Here is a 23,007-nt window from a genome sequence, read left to right on the forward strand (position 1 = left end):
GACTACTTCCTCTTCTTGCACTTAAAAAAGTGGCTGGGTGGACAACGGTTTCAAAACTACGATGAACTCAAGAGTGGCATTACCAACCGGTTCAATTCCCAGGCGGCAGGCTCGTATGCAGAGGGGTTAAAGAAGCTGGTGTAGCGTTACAGAAAGTGTATAGATGTGAACGAGTATTATGTGGAGAAGTAAAGAAGATATGTAGTAAAATATTACTGTCAATAAAAACATTTTCTCAATAGCTTATTTCTTTATGACCAGACAGACCTTAGTTTTGGAATACGCCTCGTATATCAGGCAGTATTGAACATTGCTTGTAATGAAGGATTTGAGGTCCGCAGAAGCCAGATAGAATGTCTCCAACTTTACTGTCATCCTCCACGCTAATGTATTCTGTAGTCTTGTCACCAGATCGTTGTCGACTACATTCTTGCAGTCTGGCCTGCTTTCAGGTACAACGTGAGTGAATTCTCCCTTAGGTGAGCCAGCTTGAAAGAGGATACGTGAACAACTAATCTCAATATATCAGTCAGTGTTGAGCACAGTTTGTGTTGAAAGACAGGAGTTTCTTCTTGTACATTTGTGTTGTTGATATGCTGATAGATTTGAACGCACTCAATGAAGGAATGGGTCTCCGCCATATTCACCAATACCTGCTGTTTCCTGCACCCTGTTTTCCCGTAGATACCGACAGCGAGTGTTCGCTCGACAGAGAGGAACGAGACCTGACAGTTCTTCAGCAGTCGTTCGGAGAGAAAGGACGAAGTGTCCAGCGCGACGACTGGCCGACCCTCGCAGCTGGGGGCTAGGACAGCTGTGGGGCGCGGTGGCGGAACTTGGGGTGGTGGTGCTTGGCCAGGAAGCTGGAGTCTTGGCGGACCACCGCCTTCATGGACAAGTCCTCCGGCTCGGTCTGCTCCGGAGGTACACTGTACATTACCAAGTTCTGCTCGTCGCCGTACCCGTCGTCCATCTCGTCGTCCTCGTTGACGAACTCGGTCCCGTTGTCGTCGTGACCCGAACCGGTCTGGACGACGTCGGAGAGAGGCGGCGACGGAGACTCCGGGGGCGGGACGGCGGCTGCGACCACCGAGGGCGGCGCCTGCGCGGGTGGCGGGGGCGGAGGCCCGGAGCACTTGTGGTGCGCCAGGTGGTGGCGGCGGCGGAAGCGGCCCCCGCACGACGCGCACTCGAACGGCTTCTCGCCGCGGTGGATGAGCGCGTGCGCCTTCAGCTGGTTGGAGTCGGAGAAGCGCGACGGGCAGAGCGTGCAGGCGTACGGCCGCTCGCCGGTGTGCACGCGCAGGTGGCGCCGCAGGTTGGCCACCTGCACGAACTGGCGGTCGCACTGCGTGCAGTGGTACGGCTTCTCGCCCGTGTGCAGCCGCATGTGCGTCTTGAGGTGGTGGTCGCGCGTGAAGCGCTTGCCGCACGACGCGCACGCGAACGGCTTCTCGCCGGTGTGCGTGCGCTCGTGGTTCTGCAGCACGTGCTTGTAGCCGAACGACCGGCTGCACACCGAGCAAGTGAACACCTGCACACAAAGAAACAGCCCACTGTACTAGGTGTCCGAAGACTGTGTTTGTTTCCAGTTTGGTGGTGAAGATTTCTGCTTTGGAAGCTGCATCAGTGTTTAATGATGGGACTGTGGCAAGAGGGTTGGGTTGGGTCGTTGAGGGGAGGAGACCAGACAGCGAGGTCATCGGATTAGGGAAGGACGGGGAAGGAAGTCGGCCGTGCGCTTTCAAAGCAACCACCCCGGCATTTGCCTGGGGCGATTTAGGGAAATCACGGAAAACCTAAATCAGGATGGCCAGACACGAATGTGGCAAGACTTCACATCCTCAGCAAGTTGGGGTTTACACCTGGAGTCTTCACTGAGCACATACTGCAGATCATCAATAAGCAAAGAATCCCGAAGGCGGAGACTTCAGTCCACAACATACAAAAAATTGCTAGGCAAAGGAGCAGAGAAGCTAAAAGAGCTGTAGAGAATGATGAGGAAGAAATGGAATATGGATATGAGCAGTTTTAGCTAAGGTATGATAGATTTTTCTTTTTCATTTCATCCAAACTTTAAAATGATTTTTCTGCAACTTAAGGTTTTCTGCTTTCAGGAACACATATCAGAAACTACTGGAAGGATTGCAATGAAATTTGGCACACCTATTCTTTTACTTTGAAGCAATATTTAAGTGGAACAAAATTTTAATCGAGATATTATACACTGTTTTGTGGTTGATAATATATTGAAAAGTTTGCTTGTAAAAAAATGTTCGAATCCAAAATATCACAGAAAATAATAGCATTAATTTACCAAACACTTACTGTACTTAATTGTACACCTATTAGTGTAGATTATTTTACCATTAAAAAAATTTGCCAAATGTGCCAAATTTGACTCGAAATTATGAAAAGTGTACCTTAAAATAATAATGCAATAAAAAATTCGAAATTATCTCACTGCATTAGACTGTTATTAAAAAATTCTGATTTTTAAAAAAAATCATATTAGATCTCTATACATAAGTTTGCAAAATTTCAATGAGATTGATCAAAAAATGGCAAAGATATGGATTTACAAAAATATCAGTGCAAGAATGCCACTGTCTCCCCTTAACGGGGGTAGCACGTCAAACGGGACGACTTGGAGCAGGAGAGACACCACAGGAATTTTTAATTTCCACTGTCTATAATTTTAAAAATAAATTCATAAAACTTTGTCAGAATGACCAGAAAGGATTCAGGATTTACATTTTTAGTGGTGGAAGTTCAAAAATATAAGAAAATAATTTGTTTTTTTTACATTTGTATTTCACATTTTTTTCACTTACCATTGGCTGCATTTGTTGCTATAGATACACTTTTCTTCATAAGTAAGGGAGATTCTTCGATGAATTTTGCACAGCATATAAACCATACTTACAGGTGTATGAAACTCTAGAATTTTCCAAATCTGTTAAAAACTGTGGTAAAAATTGAGATAATTAACTATAAAATTTGAGTTTTTCTAAACATGAAGTTTAAAATGTAACAGCACATTCATTTTTTCATAAATTAAATAATTTCTAGAGTTTCATACACCTGTAAGTACGGTTTGTATGCTGTGCAAAATTCATCGAAGAATCTCTCTTACTTATGAAGAAACGTGTACCTACAGCAACAAACGCAGCCAATAGAAGTGAAAAAAATGATGAACTTTCACATGTAAAAAAAAATTATTTTGTTATTTTTTTGAACTTCCACTGCTATGATTGTGAATCCTGAATCCTTCCTGGTCATGTTGACAAAATTTTATGAATTTATTCGTAAAAGTGTAGACAGTGGAGATTAAAATATCCTGTGGTGTCTTTGCTGCTCCAAGACGGCTCGTTTGACGTCCTACCCCTTCTTAAGGCCCCTCCGGCACATGCGTGGTGGATTCACTTGGCGTTGCGCGTGCGCTACTTGAGCACGTTCGATTCTGCAGCGCTGCGCGCTCTCCGTGGTGAAAAGACGCCGCATCGATATCAATTCGATTGTCTTCGCGTGGTTCCATCACAGACCGACGCCGGCTACAGAGGACACGAAGTTTTTCGACGACTGAATTCCATGCCGAATTCAATTGGAAACCGCCGTCACGATTAATAAGAGACTCATTGTCAGACAGCCGTATTTCCACGGATTCGTTAACAATAGAACTCTAAAAGTTAGACGTATGGGGTACAAGTTTTGTCTCTTTGTATTTCATGACATGACCAAAGGAAATACAGTGTTCGGCGATGGCAGACTTACAAGGCTGAAGAAGGCGAGTATTCCGCTGATTTTCTACAATGCGATCCTGCACAGTATCCGCCGTTTGGCCTATATAAGATTTGCCGCATTCACCTGCCTTGCGCAGCTCTAGGTCGTCTTCGACAGATCCCAACAGCGACCAAATTTTTGCAGGAGGGCGAAAGATTGCTTTCACTTTATATTTTCTTAGTATTCTGCGTATTTTCGCTGAAATATTACCAATATATGGTAAATAGGCTGTCGTTTCAAATGCCTCTTCCTCTTCTTTGTTCCGTCGTTTACAGTTCTGCAGCGCTCTCTCCACTTGCTGGGACGAATACCCATTCTTCAGAAATACAGTCTGCAGGTGCTTCCTGAACAAAGAAGAGGAAGAGGCCTTTAAAAAGGCGCAGCAGACTCGAACGCGCTCAAGTAGCGCACGCGCAACGCCAAGTGAATCCACCACGCATGTCCCGAAGAGGTCTCAAATACCAGAGCTCAGGGAGTTTTCGATAGTATCACCTGAAGATGGCCAGAAGACTCTGCGCCGAAACAATGTGGCAGGAAGTTGCAAACATCCGGCAGTTCGTCCGAAATTTTGTGGAACAAGTAATGTGGTGAAGACTGAATAGACACAAAACATTTGGAAGGGGGTAAGCGACATGTGTTGTAAAATATTATAATACTTACTTTCAAACCGATATGTGTGCGCAAGCCATATGTAAGTACAATAATTTTACAACATATGTCGTTTATCCACTCCCATCTGTTTGTCTCTATTTAGTCATCATCACATTATTTGTTTTTGATTGATTGAAAGAGTGATGTCCAACGCTGAGTATGTATGGAAACATGTACATGAATGTAAAGCACCTGACAATGGGCACACCCCAAAACCGATCAAGTGCTAAATAAAAACGCCTTTTGCAAGGTGTTTACAAATGATTCATAGGATTTTGGATGAATGTATTATACTAATTACTACATACAAATAATGACTGACACAAGTTTCTTACACATAATTAGAAATTTTCTATGTGCCATCCTTGTGCTACACAATACACATCTATACGATAGTCAATTTCAGACCACTGACGTTCGAGCATGTCCCTATCAGCCGGCCACTGTGGCCGAGCGGTTCTAGGCGCTTCAGTCCGGAACCGCGCTGCTGCTACGGTCGCAGGTTCGAATCCTGCATCGGGCATCGATGTGTGTGATGTGCTTGGGTTAGTTAGGTTTAAGTAGTTCTAAGTTCTAGGGGACTGATGACCTCAGAAGTTAAGTCCCATAGTGCTCAGAGCCATTTGAACCATTTTGTCCCTGTCAGTGTTCGCCAGCGCAGCAGTAATGCGATCCCGGAGTTCAACCAATTTGTGGAATAGGTGGTACACACAAACTGCCTTTCGCGTGTTCCCATAGAGAAAAATCACACACTGTAACGTCGGGAGAGCTTGGAGGCCACCTGAAGAGCGTCAGGTCATCCTGAGCGTATCGCCCAACCCATCTGTTTGGAAGTTCCTTGTTCAGATGGCGACGCAGTTCTTTATGCTAGTGAGGCGGAGCTCCATCTTGCTGGAATATGAAGTATGGGTTACCAACTATCAGTCTCGGAAACAGCCAGTATTGTAACTCGTTTAGGTACGTCATACCCGTCACAGTTTTCGCAGGAAAAAAATTAGGGCCCGTAAACGTTGCTACTTGACAGCGCAGAAGACATTCACCTCTGGAGAATCCCTTTCAATCTCCATTGTAATATTGGGATTTTCTGTACCCCATATACAGACGTGAAGATTCACTTTACCGTTTAGGTGGAACTCGGCCTCATCATCGGTGGGGAAATTCGTCATCTTCCATTTCTTACTGGAAACGTTCACAAAATACACGTCTGATGGTGCAGTCGTTTGGCTGTAAACGGTGCAACAGCCGTATGCGATACAGTTACTGGCGTATTCGCTTCCGCAGTCCATCTACATATACATCTACATCATATTCCGCAAGCCACCTAATGGTGTGTGCCGGGGGTACTTTCGGTACCACTATCCGACCCCTCCAACCATGTTACACTCACGAATAGCACGTGGGAAGAATGATTGTCGGTAAGCCTCTGTATTGGCTCTAATTTCTCGAATTTTCTCCTCGTGGTCAATACGCGAGATCTATGTGGGGGGAAGTAATATGTTGTCCGACTCCTCCTGAAAAGTTCTGTCCCGAAATTTCAATAATAAACCTCTCCGTGATGCACAACACCTATCTTGTAACGCCTGCCAGTGAAGTTTGTTTAGCACCTCCGTGACGCTCCCTCGCCAGCTAAACGATCCCGTAAAGAAACACACCGCTCTTCGTTGGATCTTATCTATCTCCTCTATCAGACCTACCCTATAGGTACCCCAGATACATGAACAATACTCAAAAATCGGGCGAACAAACGCCTTATAAGCCACTTCTTTCGTGGATGAGTTACATTCCCTTAATATTCTTCCGATGAATCTGAGTCTGGTATCTGTTTTTCCCACTATCTATTTCATGTGGTCATTCTACTTAAGGTCGCTCTGGACAGTTACGCCTAGATATTTAACGACAGGCGCTGTTTGTCATAGGTAGTGTAGCTGTACAATAGTGGATTTCTTTTCCTATGTATGCGCAATATGTTACGTTCAGGGTGAACTGCCGGAGCCTGCACCATTCATCAGTTCTCTGCAGGTCGTTCTGCAAATTCTTACTATCTTCTGGCGTTGTTACTTTGATGTTGACAACTGCATCTTTTGCGAACGCCCTTAAAGAGCATCCGATGGTTTCTACTAGATCACTTATATGGTTCAAATGGCTGGAACTTGAACCCAGGTCTCTTGCTTAGTAGGTAGATGTGATGATGTTCGGTTTGTAGGCCGCTCAACTGCTCGGTCATCAGCCCTGGAAGTCCCAACGGTACCGACCGGCCGCCGTGTCATCCTCAGCCCACAGATGTCATTGGATGCGGATATGGAGGGTCAGCACACCGCTCTCCCGGCCGTATGTCAATTTACGAGACGGGAGCCGCTACTTCCCAATCAAGTAGCTCCTCAGTTTGCCCCACAAGGGCTGAGTGCACTCCGCTTGCCAACAGTCCAATTTTTTTCGCAGTCGTTGATTCCTTGACTACGTTACAGAGAGCACGCAGACCTCTGACCGAAGACGCTGAGCTACCGTGCCGGCCACCAGAGCATTGCGGATATCACTGCTGCATGGCCTCCACTATTACGCCGCCCTCCCTAACAAAAACTTCAATTCACACCTTCAGTCAACTTCCCTCTACTTCAATCGTCATGCACAGGGAGGATTTCCTCATTACGTAAAAAAACTGGGATATTATTCGAATGGTGGAGAGGCTCGGCGTTACAGACAATTTAAGAAGGAGAAAATAGGCTGAAAGCGTGAAATGAAGTCTGTGTCACGGAGCGCATTGGACAGCACGTCCGTGCAGTTGTAGCAGCCACCTTGCTATGGTGGTGTACGGGTTAGCACATCTGCGTAATAAGCAGGAGTCCGAATCCTTGCGGTAGCACAAAGTTTAATTCATTACTTCAGCTTCTACACAGTAACAAATCAGTAACTGAAGAACTTGTCTAGCAAGATTTTAGTGCAGCCGCTAAAGAACTTGCTGACGTGCACCCCAACACAACGTCATCATCTCCTGAAGCCACAGTGTTTGCGATGACGCACCTTGTCGCCGTTGGGCGTGGTGGGTCCCGACGAGGTGGCAGCCTTGTCGTCGGGCGAGGGCGTGGTGGCGGCGGGCGACCCGGGCTTGGAGGAGGCGGTGGGTCGGCGGCGGCGCGGCGTGCTCGAGGCGGCGGCCGGGCGCGGCGCCTGCGGGGGCGGCACCGGCGGCTGCGGCAGCGTCGGCCAGTAGAGCGGGCGAGCCGCCAGCGTCGCCTGCAGCCCCAGCAGCAGGCCGGGGTGCGGCAGCCCGGGGAAGGCGGAGGCGGCGCGCACCACCAGGCCGCCCGGCTCGTTGTTGTTGTCCGCCTCCGGGGGCGGAGAACCCTTGGCCGGCGGCGCGCCTGCGGACGGCCCTCGCCGCGACACCAGCCCTGTTGGCACACACACACACACACCCCTGTAGTTGCCTGCCTGCTAACTTATAACAATTTGTTTAGAGGTACTTCGCCCTCACACTACAAACGAAAACATAATTTTGAGAAAATCAATGGTAGTTCAATAAAATACCACATCGTGGGAACATATAGCGTAGACCGCCCGTAGGAGAATCTGAGAACATCGATTTTTATATATATATACACTACTTGCCATTAAAATTGCTACACCAACAAGAAATGCAGATGATAAACGGGTATTCATTGGACAAATATATTATTCTAGAATTGACATGTGATTTCATTTTCACGCAATTTGGGTGCATAGATCCTGAGAAATCAGTACCCCGAACAACCACCTCTGGCCGTAATAACGGCCTTGATACACCAGGGCATTGAGTCATGCTTCCCATGTAGCTTCAACACGATACCACAGTTCATCAAGAGTAGTGACTGGCGTATTTGTGACGAGCCAGTTGCTGGGCCACCATTGACCAGACTTTTCAGTTGGTGAGACATCTGGAGAATGTGCTGGCCAGGGCAGCAGTCGAACATTTTCTGTATCCAGAAAGGCCCGTACAGGACCTGCAACATGCTGCTGAAATGTAGGGTTTCGCAGGGATCGAATGAAGGGTAGAGCCACAGGTCGTAACACATCTGAAATGAAACGTCCACTATTCAAAGTGCCGTCAATGTGAACGAGAGGTAACCGAGACGTGTAACCAATGGCACCCCATACAATCATGCCGGGTGATACGCCAGTGTCGCGATGACGAATACACGCTTCAGTTTGCGTTCACCGCGATGTCGCCAAACACGGATGCGACCATCATGATGCTGTAAACAGAACCTGGATCCATCGGAAAAAATGACGTTTTGCCATTCGTGCACCCAGGTTCGTCGTTGAGTACACCATTGCAGGCGCTCCTGTCTGTGATGCAGCGTCAAGGATAACCGCAGACATGGTCTCAGAGCTGATAGTCCATGCTGCTGCAAACGTCGTCGAAATGTTCGTGCAGATGGTTGTTGTCTTGCAAACGTCCCCATCTGTTGACTCAGGGTTCGAGACGTGTCTGCACGATCCGTTACAGCCATGCGGATAAGATGTCTGTCATCTCGACTGCTAGTGATACGAGGCCGTTGGGATCCAGCACGGCGTTCCGTATTACCCTCCTGAACGCACCGATTCCATATTCTGCTAACAGTCATTGGATCTCGACCAACGCGAGCAGCAATGTCGCGATACGATAAACCGCAATAGCGATAGGCTGCAAACCGACCTTTATCAAAGACGGAAACGTGATGGCGCGCGTTTCTCCTCCTTACACGAGGCATCACAACAACGTTTCACCAGGGAACGCCGGTCAACTGCTGTTTGTGTATGAGAAATCGGTTGGAAATTTTCCTCATGTCAGCACGTTGTAGGTGTCGCCACCGGCGCCAACCTTGTGTGAATGCTCTGAAAAGCTAATCATTTGCATATCACAGCATCTTCTTCCTGTCGGCTAAATTTCACGTCTGTAGCACGTCATCTTCGTGGTATAGCAATTTTAATGGCCAGTAGTGTATTATACTTCCGCTTGTATGTTGTGCGTAGAATACTGACTTTGTACTTAACTTCATCCTGCGCAATGCGAGGGTTGTCCAGAAAGTAAGTCCCAATCGGTCGCGAAATGGAAACCACTCGTAAAATCCGGTAAAGCTCTGCACAGGTGTGTTGGGCAGTGTCTCTAGTGTGCCCGTCGATCGAGTCGCGTCGCTCTTTTCTGTTCTGAGTGAACAGTGAGCACATAAAGATGCGTAGGGAATAGCCTCTCCCGCCAAGTAGGAGGGCCTGGTTAGATATTTCGCCTGTGTCATGCAGCCCACATAACACAACTGTAGAGCAGTTACTTCTTCATACCGATTCTCGGCCGCACACTGCAGGGGCAATGAAGACGCTCCTGCTGCATTTCCGATAAGAAGTGTTCGATCACCCACAATACAGTCCGTAATTGGCTCCCCCTGAGTCTCATCTCTGCTCACAAGAACTGATGGCTATGAAGACAAAATTTTTCCACAGAAAGCGAGTTGCTGACCAGAGCAGATAACTGGCCGAAAGCACAGGCGGCTGCTTTCTATGACGAGGATATTGGAAAATTGATACGACACTACGACATAAATCGAATTTGGAGCGACGACTACGTAGATAAGTAGGTGGAAGCTGTACCTAACTGTTGCAAATTAAACATTTCCGGTTTTCACTGTGGTTTCCATTTCGCGCCCTATCGGAACTTATTTTCTGGACAACCCTCGTTTAAGGCTGGATTTTCCATGCGACACCTCTAACATTTTCGTAATTGCCAATGTTGTTCTGTTTCCATCCTTTATCGTAGTTTACATAGTTGTCGAAACTTATGATAGAGTGAGAAAATTGTAATAAAACTATCTTAATGTGGCGAAACCTCAACAGAAACAACGTTCGTTATCTTGTCAAATCTTCCGTCAGTCAAAACCTATGGCATACACCTCCAACACGCTCCATGACTGACAAACACCTCAGGCAGCGTTGTACACTTTCAAACATACGGCAAACATAGTAAAATTCGACAAATTTTTTGATTGTTTACGAGGGTCTTTAGAGAAAGGAACTGTTGCGTTCAAATTGGAGAAGCAGGCACGCTACAGTGGAGACCTGCCTTCACCCCCACACCACGACAGAATGACCAACATAAGCTCTATTGAGTCACCCTTCACCACTTCGGATAAAAAGCCGTAGGAGTGATAAGCTAAGCGCCGCCTTCCCGATAAGGATGTCTACAGGAACAATTTTTTCCGGAGTTAGTACTTCACTATGTCTCCACTGACGCAATAAAACCACGATGACTATATCTGCGAACCCCATGTCGCCTGACTCCATACGTACAATTTTTAAAGGAGGTGATCGCGCATAAGTGAATCGCCTCGTAAAGTTCACAGCAAGCACTGTAGTTACATGATTCCGAGCAACAGTGACGCATGTAAGTTCGATGATAGAGTGCTGCCCCTACATTACAGACCCCATTCCCAAGCTCACAGCGACGCGCCCCAGTGCAGCCGCGACCGTTGGAGCCATCCATCGAGGCTTTTGCTTGTATCCCAAATAGCACCTGGCGTGCTGATTATGCGGAGATATCCATCGACCTCTGTGCTTGTATCACAAATAGCACCTGGTGTGCAGTTGTTGATGCAGCTTTCCGACGGAGCCAATTCTGACCCAAGTTCGTGACGGCGTTGTTAAATCGTTGTGAACAATTAGTGTGGAAGTCACCCCCATCTTTAAATAATATGTACTGGTCTCCTTTTGTAGTTATTTGTCTTTTTCTGGTGACAGTCAAATTTACTTATTTTGTGTTTACTTTAACTCACTGGAAACAATTTTCAAGCATGTTTTGCTCATCATCAGGCTTCTATATAGACAGATGACACGTAAAGATAAAAATCTTAAAAATTAACCCAGAAATGTTTGTTTAAAGTCTACTGTTGCGGTAATTGGAGGGGCCAGAAATCGAAGTCCAGTGGTGTCTTTTGCTGGCGTGGAACTGTGCCTCGTTGTTTGTTGTGATTGGTACGACAGTGATTTTGGTGTCCCAAAGCTTCATCGGCGTCGTTGGCACACTGACGGAGCTGTAGGGTAACATTACTATTGCGCTGCTTAGTCTGAGACTGGTTTTGGCGCACTTTCATTGCACAAACGTTTATGCATAGACGTAAACAGTATTTGTTAAATAAAATATGGCGGCATTGCTGTGGTATTAATCATAACAAACGAGGGACAGCCCCATGCAAGCAGAAGACACCTGTTTGGCCACCTACTGCACCTCCACCCCTCCTCCTCCAAATACACCAATAGTTACTCCAGCAACAGAACAGTGGACAAAACAGTTTTAGGTTAATTTAGATTAAGACATTTTATCTTTAAGTACTGTCTAATGATGAGAAAAATATACTTGAAACTCGTTGGAATATGTTAAATTAAATATAAAATAAATAAATTGACTTTAATCATAAAAATACAAATAAATATTCCACACTCAGTCACCGTTCCTAATCTTAGCCAGCATGGCCACAATTAAGCCATCATTTGCAGTTCCAGATGGTATTGGTAAAAGTCACGATTAAACTAAAACGTTGCATTTAAAGAATAAAGAAATTATAAGTTCTATGAGCCGCATAGAATTTAATCAAGCATGATTCTCTAGCCACCTTCATCGAAGCACATTCTGTACAAACCCTAATGTAAATGTGATGGAGAAACAACATAAAATACACGGTCTTGGTGAAAACTAATAATTTTTTTATGTGATAGCGAAGTTTTATTAAAGAAAAATTATTTTATTAGAATTCTACGTCTTTATTCTTCATGTCTACAAGTTTATATACTTATTTCTCAATATAGTCACCCTGGCGACGAACACATTTCCCCCAACGAGAGACTAGTTTCTTGACACCGTCAATTTAGAATGTTTGACTTTGTTGACGGAGCCACAACCCCACCTCTGCTTACACCGCTATCACTATCAAAATGAAGTCCTCGAAGTTGGTCTGTAAGTTAAGGAAACAGATGAAAACCGGGAGGGACCAAGTCTGGAGTGTACAGAAGATGATGGATGACAGGGAACCCAAGGCGTCGGAGTGTTGCAGATGTCACAGCAGTGGTAGCACGCTGTTTGTCACGCACAGTAATATTTACGTTACACACTGTCATGTTACGGTACACAGTTCGGAGCCCTCTGCAGACATGAAGAATGAAAATGTAGAATGTTAATGACGTTTGTTTTACTTAAAATGTTTTAAGAGTTTTCACATAAAAAATTAGCACGCGTTACTTTTCAGCACGCCCTCGTATAAATCAAATTTTGTCGCATGCAGGCTACACGCAACCAGAAAACTGATTTCGTACAACAGTTATCGCTATTACATCAACCAATACTCAACAAAATGGCAGTTCTCCTTCGTCAAAATAAGGTTTGGTTCTGTTGATCGTCTGTGTGTGTCTGTTAATAGTGTTGGCAACAGAGTGGATCGTTGCATTACTTTACTGGTTGAGTATTCACATATCAGTTCAGCCTTCCTCGCAGGCCGTGTCTTTTTTTACATAGTTGCTTCCATGTATCCACAATTCCGCGTCACTGAAGTACTTGGCTGACGCGGAGAATAGAAGGCGGTGGTGCGATCGAATAATCGCCGATCAGGCGTTACGTAGGGAGGAGGCTGTGTGAACTCGAGTCGGCCGGTATCTCGTGTTTGAATGCCGCGCGCTAGAGCGTTTCCCTGTTTGCACGGCGCGTGTTTGCCGACGGTCTAGACGCGTAATAAATATGGAAGCGGCTTGTGTGTACCATAGAGAGCAGTGGAGAATATTGACTCGCCGACAATATCGCTCAACGCCCAGGGCGAGCCGTTTTTTCCAATTCCTTCCTTGTAGCCTCATCTGTAATTCTAAAACGACTCCTCCAGAGAACTTTGAGACGGTGGACACTAACCTCCGCGGACAGCAAATTTCTGCATCTACGCCTGCTTTCACGCGCTGCAGTTGCCGGTTCTACTACTGACTGTCGCCCACATTCGTTGACCTTGCTAAGTACCAGCCCCTGAAAGTAAATTTGCATCCACACTCCAGAGGTCACGGTATAGTGTGTCCTACTGGTAACATCTTTTCCTCACTTCACCGTTCCGTTTACGAAAGGTACGTTGGAAGAATTATTGCGATAATCCGCCCTCGATTTTCGCGTCTTATTCATTTCGCTGGACATGTATGGGTCGAAATAATACGTTGCCCGACTCTTGCTGGAATATATACTCTCGGAATTTTAACAACAATCCCCTACGTGATATAAAATAAGTATATTGCAGCGTATACACTGGAGTTGGTTGAGCAGTTCCTTAAGTGTCCCGCGCTTACTAAACTATTCCGTGCCGAAACGTGACGCTCTTCGTTGGGCTATAGCTTTCATGAGGTCATTCTAACAAGCGCACCTCATAATTGAGCAATAGTCAAAACTCGACCAATCCTTTCGACGATGAATTACATCTACAGCTAGATGACTAGTCTGCAAATGACCCTTAAGTGCCTGGCAGAGGGTTCATGGAATCACTGTCACACTCTTTGTCTGCCGTTCCACTCTCTAACAGCGAAACGGGAAAAATGAACATTTAAATCTTTCCGTGTGAGCTCTGATTTCTCTTATTTAGTTACAATGATCATATCTCCCTATGTAAATGGGCGTCAGCAAAATATTTTCGCATTCGAAACAGAACGTTGGAGATCGAAATTGCTGGAGAAGATCTCGCCACAGAGAAAAAGGGCCTTTCTTTTAATGATTGCCACCTCAACTCGCATGTAATATCCGTAGCACTTGTCCCCTATTTCGCGGTAATACAAAACGAGCTGCTATAGTACCAACAACGAAATAAGGACAAGATGGTGTTACGGAATACGGATGTTTTTATTGCTTTTGTCGTGGTCTCCTTATTACGCCTAAGAAGATCCTAAATGCAGAAGGATATGAACGCATATTATAGCACTGTTTAGTGCGTACGGTACAGGAACAGTTCGTAGACGATAACTCTTTGTATCAGCATGTTAATGCACGCCGTCACAAAGCAGCATCTGTAATGCTCTGTGAACAATAACAGTCCTCAAAGGGACTGGTCTGCGCAGAGTCCTGATGTGTGCCCAATGGAACGCTGTTTGGATGTGAGAAAGTCAACTTTGCTCCAAATACCAGCGTCCTACGTGGTTTGGTTCTTGAGGAAGAATGGGCTGCCATTCCTGAACAGACATTGAGACACCTCACTGAAAGTGTCTCCAGCAGTGATCAAGCCTCCATAAAGGCAAAGAGTGGACATACCCCTTATTAATGTCCACCGACAGCTGTCCAGATAAGTTCGATTAGACAGTGCGTGGATTGTAGATGTTCTCAACAGTTGTCGCAACCTAACGGACATAACGCTGAAGCAACTTCCATATCCTGAAATAACTTCGATTTGGTGCCATATATGACAGAAAACGGCAAAACTCGCAGATACACGTTTCTAGTTCGTTAACATCTCAACGAAGGTCCTCATGTAACGTCCGAAGCCCTGAAAATGAGTATGTAGCTTCGGAGTGTGCATCAGGGAAGAAGTTGTTCATAAAAGGCTTCTGTTAAGGCAGGCTATAGACCCGACTTAAGGTGGATTTATTTCAAGACTAACTGGCACTTTCTATCACTGTTACATTCAGGCTACCACTTCCAGTCTCTGTGAGATACATCGTCAAGCTCAAAGAAGAAAGGTTTGCAGGGCCGAGATCTCTAAAAAGAAAGAGAAGCTTTAAGGAACAGAAGTGAATGAAAATTAGGAAAGCAGTAGACAAAAAGAGCGGAAGGAGAAAAGAGGGGAAGAAGTTTTTTGCTGAAGTTTCCGTAAGAAAATTTGCTAGATGAACTGGAAATTAATGCTATTAGAAGCAGTGAGGATGCCAGGCTGTCGAGGAATGAGAAGAGCTGTGCGGAAGGCGAGTGCACAGTTGAAGGAGAATTTAAGAATACAGGAGTGGCGAGAGCAAGAACGCTGGGGTCCGCACCAGACGAGGGGATGTCAGCCGGTGGCGGCGGCGGCGCGCGGGGAGAAATGAGACGCAGGGGGAGCTCCATATTGGCGTCTGCCATGATCGATATGTGCGCCGCAGTCGGAGGGACAGTCGACAGTCGATCACGGCGCCAGGGGAGCCGCGCCGGTATTCCATTACAAGCTCCTCTTTGTTCTCGCGCTTCGTGCGGCGCGACTCCAATCTTACACGCGCTGTTACTGTGTAGCACCAGGGAGGAACCATCCGCAGGTCATAGCACACTGTTATCTTCAATGATACCTCACGGCGTCCTAGAGGAGCGATTCATTCGTTAATACAGGGAAATCATAAGCGACAAGTAACTTTTCGAAAGCCAAATACTATAATGCCACGAACTTCTTTATTTGACAAAAACTCGTTTTCCGGGCAGCAGTACATACGAGGGACGTTGAATAAGTAATGCAATACCTTTTTCTGAAACCAGGTTGGTTTCATTCGGTATTCCAACGCATCACATTATTCCCCACTGTTTTCGTTGCAAGCCCCTATTTCTCAACGTAGTCAATGCGACGGCATTACGCCACCTTACGGGGAGAGCCCTCTATGCCACATGGTACTGCTCTGCTGGCCGGCGTTGCGGCCAACGTCTCGCTGAACAAATATCCTCTCCGTCACGCACGAAGTGCTTCCCGTGGAGTGCAGCCTACATTGGGATAAACAAATGGGAATCGGAATGTGCGAGATCTGGGCTGTAGGGTGGATGAGGAAGAACAGTCCAATGAAGTTTAGTGAGCTCTCGGGTGCGCAGACTTCTGTGAGGCATTGCGTTGTCACGGCGAAGAAGTTCGTTTGCATTTTTGTGGCAACGAACACGCTGAAGTCGTTCCTTCAGTTTCCTGAAGGTAGCGCTGCAGGAGTCAGCTGTGTGCGACCGGCCGGTACGCGGGATATCAAACGGGTTTCCGCAACCTGGTTGGGATGATGACAGACGCATCGCCCAACGACTCACCGTGCTTTTTTTCACTGCCAGGTCTCCGTAGACATCCTGCAAGCGCCTATGTGTATCTGCGAAGCTCTGGTTTTCCGCCAAAATAAACTCAATGATAGCTCTCTGGTTGGAACCTGGACCAACGAGACATACGGGCCCTGCAAGGAACTGGTGGCGTCACACAATCGGCTTGTCCGTCACACTTCGCGAACGCTCGGCTCCGTTTGAAGAGGTACCGACTAAGGGCCTTAAATTTCTCGTGTGTTACCGTGAGCGTACTCGCATTTATACGACAGTCAAGCATTATTAAACTCGTCTGAAATAGCTACTCGGTCCCCGCCGGAGACGGCTACTGGCACTCGTAGGACCTACAGTGTCACGTGCTGTGACGTACACACCACGGTCTGTACTTCTCGTTGGCCTCGCTTGGAAAACAACTCCGTTACAGACGCCATTTTGAACAATACGTATAGCGCCGCTACTTATCGGAACTCCACGAAATTATAGGGGCTAAAGCGAGAATAATTCACGATATCGCACAACAAATTCCGCAGTTTTTCAGCCGAAGTTGATAGAGGAAAAAGAAGTTTTGCATTACTTATTGAACGCTACTCGTATATAAGTACGAGTCTGTCGCTGATTAGTTAGAGTAGACGGTTAACAAGTGGAGCATCCAAATTAGATTCCCGGTACTGCCAAGGATTTTACCTCGGTGGGAGGACTGGTACGGGCTGCACACAGCCTCGTGATGCCACCCGAGGAACTACTTGACCTAGTAGTCTTCTTTCCTTTTGTTAACAAAAATAGGCATAGCAAGAACTTGACATCCTTGGCATCTTCTTCATCCTTCTGGCCGTCAACCTGATGACGAATACTGGCACGTTTGGTGGTGTTAACTGCTCTCTAGGATGTGAATACCGCCGTCGCTGGTCATAGAAGCCTGGAATCTCGCTGACTGGAGTAGAATTGTCTTCAGTATGATGCTAGATGCTCCACTTGTTAATTCTGCCCGAGCGCGAAAAAGGACTTGGAAGAGCATTTGAACGGAATGGACAGTGTCTTGAAAGGAGGATATAAGATGAACATCAACAAAAGCAAAACGAGGATAATGGAATGTAGTCGAATTAAGTCGGGTGATGCTGAGGGAATTAGATTAGTAAATGAGACACTTAAAGTAGTAAAGGAGTTTTGCTATTTGGGGAGCAAAATAACTGATGATGGTCGAAATAGAGATGATATAAAATGTAGACTGGCAATGGCAAGGAAAGCGTTTCTGAAGAAGAGAAAGTTGTTTACATCAAGTATAGATTTAAGTGTAATGAAGTCGTTTCTGAAAGTATTTGTACGGAGTCTAGCCATGTATGGAAGTGAAACATGGACGATAAATAGTTTGGACAAGAAGAAAATAGAAGCTTTCGAAATGTGATGCTACAGAAGAATGCTGAAGATTAGATGGGTAGATCACATAACTAATGAGGAGGTATTGAATAGAATTGGGGAGAAGAGGAGTTTGCGGCACAACTTGACTAGAAGAAGGGATCGGTTGGTAGGACATATTCTGAGGCATCAAGGGATCGCCAGTTTAGTATTGGAGGGCAGAGTGGAGGGTAAAAATCGTAGAGGGAGACCAAGAGATGAATACACTAAGCAGATTCAGAAGGATGTAGGTTGCAGTAGATATTTGGAGATGAAGAAGCTTGCACAGGATAGAGTAGCATGGAGAGGTGCATCAAACCAGCCTCAGGACTGACGACCACAACAACATGAGTCCCGCTTCCAACTGAGCCTCTGTGACCGACGTAGACGTGTCTGGAGGCGCCCTGGAGAGGTATGACATACCAACCAGGCTGTCAACTGCCATACGGCCCGACAACCAGGAATGATGGTCTGGGGTGCCATTTTTTTTCACAGCGGGATCCCTTTGGTTGTCATCCGCGGCACCTTTTCGACACAGCGGTACGTCGACGATATTGTACACCCCGTTTTGTTGCCCTTCATGACAAGGCATCCTGGGCTTAAGTTTCAGCAAGATAACGCTCGTCCGCAAGCGGCGATTGTTTCTATTGGTTCTCCTCGTGCTTGTCGAACCCTACCTTGGGCAGCAAGGCCGCTAGATTTCTTACCAATTGTGAACTTTCGGAGTATTATGCGCTACCGCCTCGGGAGCCAACTGAACAGAATTTGGCATGATATCTCTCAGGAGGACATCCAACAACTCTATGAATCAATGACAAGCCGAACAATTGCTTGCATAGGGGCCAAGGATGGACTTCATTAACTTGCTCAATTTGTGAAGCTATTTCTCTTGAATAAATCATTCAGTTTTTCTGAGATTGTAATGTTATCACATCTGGGGTTTTCGTCCCATTCGGAAATTCCTTCATGGTGCGTCCTTTTTGTGAAAGAGTGTGTCAGTGAAACATTAAACTTTTACTTCTTACACATGCACTGTTCTTTCAGGAAACTTGAAACTGATCAAGTGGAAACAAAAACTGGGGTTTATCGTGCCGCCAACGACTTAGTAATAAAAGGTGGAGCACAGTTCACTGAGGGTAAGGATGACAAATAAAGTTCAACATCCCCTATTCAAAGGAAGCATCCCGGTGTTCGCTGATATGGTTTAGAAAAATCACAGATGGTCAGATGGGAGCTGGAACGCTGTTGCTCCAACTCACTCGGTCTGTTATAGCGAAACAGTTTAACAGCGACAGCTGCATCTACTCAGTGTATACTTGACGGAAACGAACTGCGCGAGGGGAACACGCCGTTCCACTCAGTCTAGCGAACTGTGCGGCACTCATTTTCAACCGACTTCTACAAGAACTGAAGGTGATCAGTATCAAACTGCTTTTAAAGCATAGGCCAAGATCTTTCCCTTACAGATTCCTTCTGATTGTACACAGTAATGTTCATGATCTGTATAACTCCCGGTGTTGTTACCGTTACGTATAAACGAATGCAGTTCAGAACATAGTGCTCTTGTAATGAGGGCTCAGGTGTGTTACCTGATCCAGCCATCCGGATTTGCGATTTCCATGGTTTTCCCAAAACATTCCATGCGATGGCTGGGATGCTTCCTAATAATAGGTCAAGGCCGTCACCATCCTCGTTCCCTGCACATTATTAGTAATCTGGTATTAACATACAATATAAACATCATATTAGTATTATTATTTTATTATTCAGTACATTTAATTACTATTTTTTTAATTTAATGGTTTTATGACAGTGTACAATGGCACTATGCAATGGCACAAAATGAAAATAATCTTCCTTCCTTCTTGAGTAATGTTTATTCTTGACATCGAAGTTTTTCGCAGCGGCAAGTGCTCTTATCAATTGAGTTAACCATGCATGACTCCAACCCTCTCAGCTTCACTTGATAGAAGCTCTCCTGTGTAGAAGAGAGGTGCTGATGGAACCGAAGCTGAGAGTTCCGATCGCGATTTCTACCTGTATAGATGAGATGGCACAGCGTTTACATAGATGAGATGGCACAGCGTTTACCCACGAAAGGCAGAGGTTCCAGGTTCGAGACACAATCCGGCACTCAGTTTTAATCCGCCAGCAAGTTTTCAACCTTTGTATTGCTCGTTATTTCTAGCTGACTCAAGAGTCACACACAGTATGGTCACAGGATCACTAAATGTCTACAGAACAAAATCTCTTGTTGGGAGAAATGTGTTCGTTGCCCTGGTGACTATGCTGAGAAACATTAGGAGTGTTCAAATGAAAAGGTACGAAACATCGTAACAACCAAACCGGTTGAAATTTGCACATGTCGCTTTTAGATAACGTAGAGAGACATCTACGGGCACGAATGTAGTGCCCAGCGAGGTCACGCGCGTCTGTCACCTGCCCCTAAAAGATTAAAAGCTGTGCCCTCAGCAGAGAAAGTAATGCTCACCATCTTTTTCGACGTCCGAGGTGCGCTATTCATCGAATTCCTCGAGCACGGGAAACCCATTAACAGTGGCGTGTAGTGTGAGACACTCCGTAGCCCAAGCAAGTCCATCAAGAGCAAACGGCCTGTACTGCTCACAGAGGGAGTGATTCTGCTCCTCGATAAAAGCGTCCATACGTCTCCAAGGCCACACAAAGTGAAACGGCCAAGTTCTAGTGGAAGCAGCTTGAGCATCTGTCCTTCATGCCGGACATGTCACCCTGAGATTTACATGTGTTTGGTCCACTAAAAGAACATCACAAAGGAAAGCACATCAACTCGGACGGCGAAGTGAAGGACACAGGGGAGGAGGATTGGCTCCTGTCACAGCTACAAGAATGCCGGGAAAAAGGAATCCTTTGGGTCATGAAACAGTGGGATAGTTGTGCTCGGGTCTCTGGTGATTACTTTTGAATAACTGCCATTATACAGACAATGCTGTTTCGTACCATGTGTTTTGAACACCCCTCTTCATTTTGTAGACATGATGAATACAGATGTAGAACCTTAATAAAATTTGTTTTATTTAACGCCGGCCGGGGTGGCCGAGCAGGTTCGAGGCGCTACAGTCTGGAACCGCGCGACCACTACGGTCGCAGGTTCGAATCCTGCCTCGGGCAGGGATGTGTGCGATTTACTTAGGTTAGTTAGGTTTAAGTACATTACTGCCCATTAAAATTGCTACACCACGAAGATGACGTGCTACAGACGGGAAATTTAACCGACAGGAATAAGATGCTGTGATGTGCAAATGATTAGCTTTTCAGAGCATTCACACAAGGTTGGCACCGGTGGCGACACCAACAACACGCTCACATGAGGAAAGTTACCAACCGATTTCTCATACACAAACAGCAGTTGACCGGCGTTGCCTGGTGAAACGTTGTTGTGATGCCTCATTTAAGGAGGAGAAATGCGTACCATCACGTTTTCGACTTTGATAAAGGTCGGATTGTAGCCTATCGCGATTGCGGTTTATCGTATCGCGACATTGCTGCTGGCGTTGGTCGAAATCCAATGACTCTAAGCAGATATGGAATTGGTGGGTTCAGGAGGGTAATACGGAACGCCGTGCTGGATCCCAACGGCGTCGTATCACTGGCAGTCGAGATGACAGGCATCTTATCCGCATGGCTGTAACGGATCGTGCAGACACGTCTCGATCCCTGAGTCAACAGATGGAGACGTTTGCAAGACAACAACCATCTGCTCGAACAGTTCGACGACGTTTGCAGCAGCATGGACCATCAGCTCTGAGAGCATGGCTGCGGTTACCCTTGACGCTGCATCACAGACAAGAACGCCTGCAATGGTGTACTCAATGACGAACCAGAGAGCACGAATGGCAAAACGTCATTCTTTCGGATGAATCCAGGTTCTGTTTACAGCATCACGATGGTCGCATCCGTGTTTGGCGACATCGCGGTGAACGGACATTGGAAGCGTGTATTCGTCATCGCCATACAGGCGTATCACCCGGCGTGATGGTATGGGGTGTCATTGGTTACACGTCTCGGTCACCTCTTGTTCGCATTGACGGCACTTTGAACAGTGGACGTTACATTTCAGATGTGTTACGACCAGAGGCTCTACTCTTCATTCGATCCCTGCGAAACCCTAGATTTCAGCAGGATAATGCACGATCGCATGTTGCAGGTCCTGTACGGGCCTTTTTGGATACAGAAAATGTTCGACTGCTGCCTGGCCAGCACATTCTCCAGATCTCTCACCAATTCAAAACGTCTCGTCAATGGTGGCCCAGCAACTGGCTCGTCACAATACGCCAGTCACTACTCTTGATGAACTGTGGTATCGTGTTGAAGCTGCATGGGGAGCTGTACCTGTACACGCCATCCAAGCTCTGTTTGACGCAATGCTCAAGCGTATAAAGGCCGTTATTACGGCCAGAGGTGGTTGTTCTGGGTACTGATTTCTCAGGATCTATGCACCCAAATTGCGTGAAAATGTAATCACATGTTTGTTCTAGTGTAATATATTTGTCCAATGAATACCCGTTTATCATCTGCATTTCTTCTTGGTGTAGCAATTTTAATGGCCAGTAGTGTAGTTCTAAGTTCTCGAGGACTGATGACTTCAGAAGTTAAGTCCCATAGTGCTCAGTGCCATTTGAACCATTTTTTTTTCCTTTAAAAAGCCTTGAGAGTTCTCATATGAAAAAATTGGAGGCATTACTCTTCAGCGTGCCCTCGGAACTGAGCAGGCTGTCATGAAGCCGTAAACGGACATCGTTCTCACGAGTGTAGTCCCACACTCCGCAGCCACGAAACGCAAGGTGTTGGCGCCGGGGAGTCGTGTCCCACCCTTAGTAGAGGCAGCCCCACGCAGACATCGGCGGGGCCACGTCATGTTAAACAAGACGTCATCGGGCCACCGCTCCGAGGACGTCCATCACGACGCGGCGCTGCCGTTTGTCGCCAGCCGCAGGGGGCTATCGGCGTTCCCCGCGGCTCCCTCTCCCCGCAGCAGGCAGGCGGCGCGGCGCGGCGAGCAGCAGGTCCGGTAAATTACTGCGCACTGAGTCACTGGCCAGCGCCCGGGGGAAGTCATTGCGGCTGGTCACGAACGGCGGGGGCGCGCGCTCACGTATTCACGCACACTGACGCACGAGCGTGTGTGGACGCGGGGGAGCGGCGGGGAAGCCCCGGTCGGCGGCCAT

At 46.6% G+C, this 23,007-nt stretch overlaps 1 protein-coding gene across 1 annotated transcript; it reads right to left on the reverse strand.

The window, feature by feature from the left end:
• Positions 1 to 616: 616 nt before the first annotated feature.
• LOC124805556 (protein krueppel-like) lies at positions 617 to 23,007 on the reverse strand. Its single transcript, XM_047266122.1, has 4 exons — positions 22,953 to 23,007; positions 15,420 to 15,710; positions 7,453 to 7,823; positions 617 to 1,534 (listed from the first exon to the last, which is right to left on the reverse strand). Exons 1-4 carry the CDS (start codon positions 23,005 to 23,007, stop codon positions 806 to 808), a joined length of 1,446 nt encoding a protein of 481 aa, XP_047122078.1. The 3' UTR covers positions 617 to 805.

This window comes from Schistocerca piceifrons, chromosome 7, assembly GCF_021461385.2.
Source record: "Schistocerca piceifrons isolate TAMUIC-IGC-003096 chromosome 7, iqSchPice1.1, whole genome shotgun sequence".
NCBI lineage: Eukaryota > Metazoa > Arthropoda > Insecta > Orthoptera > Acrididae > Schistocerca > Schistocerca piceifrons.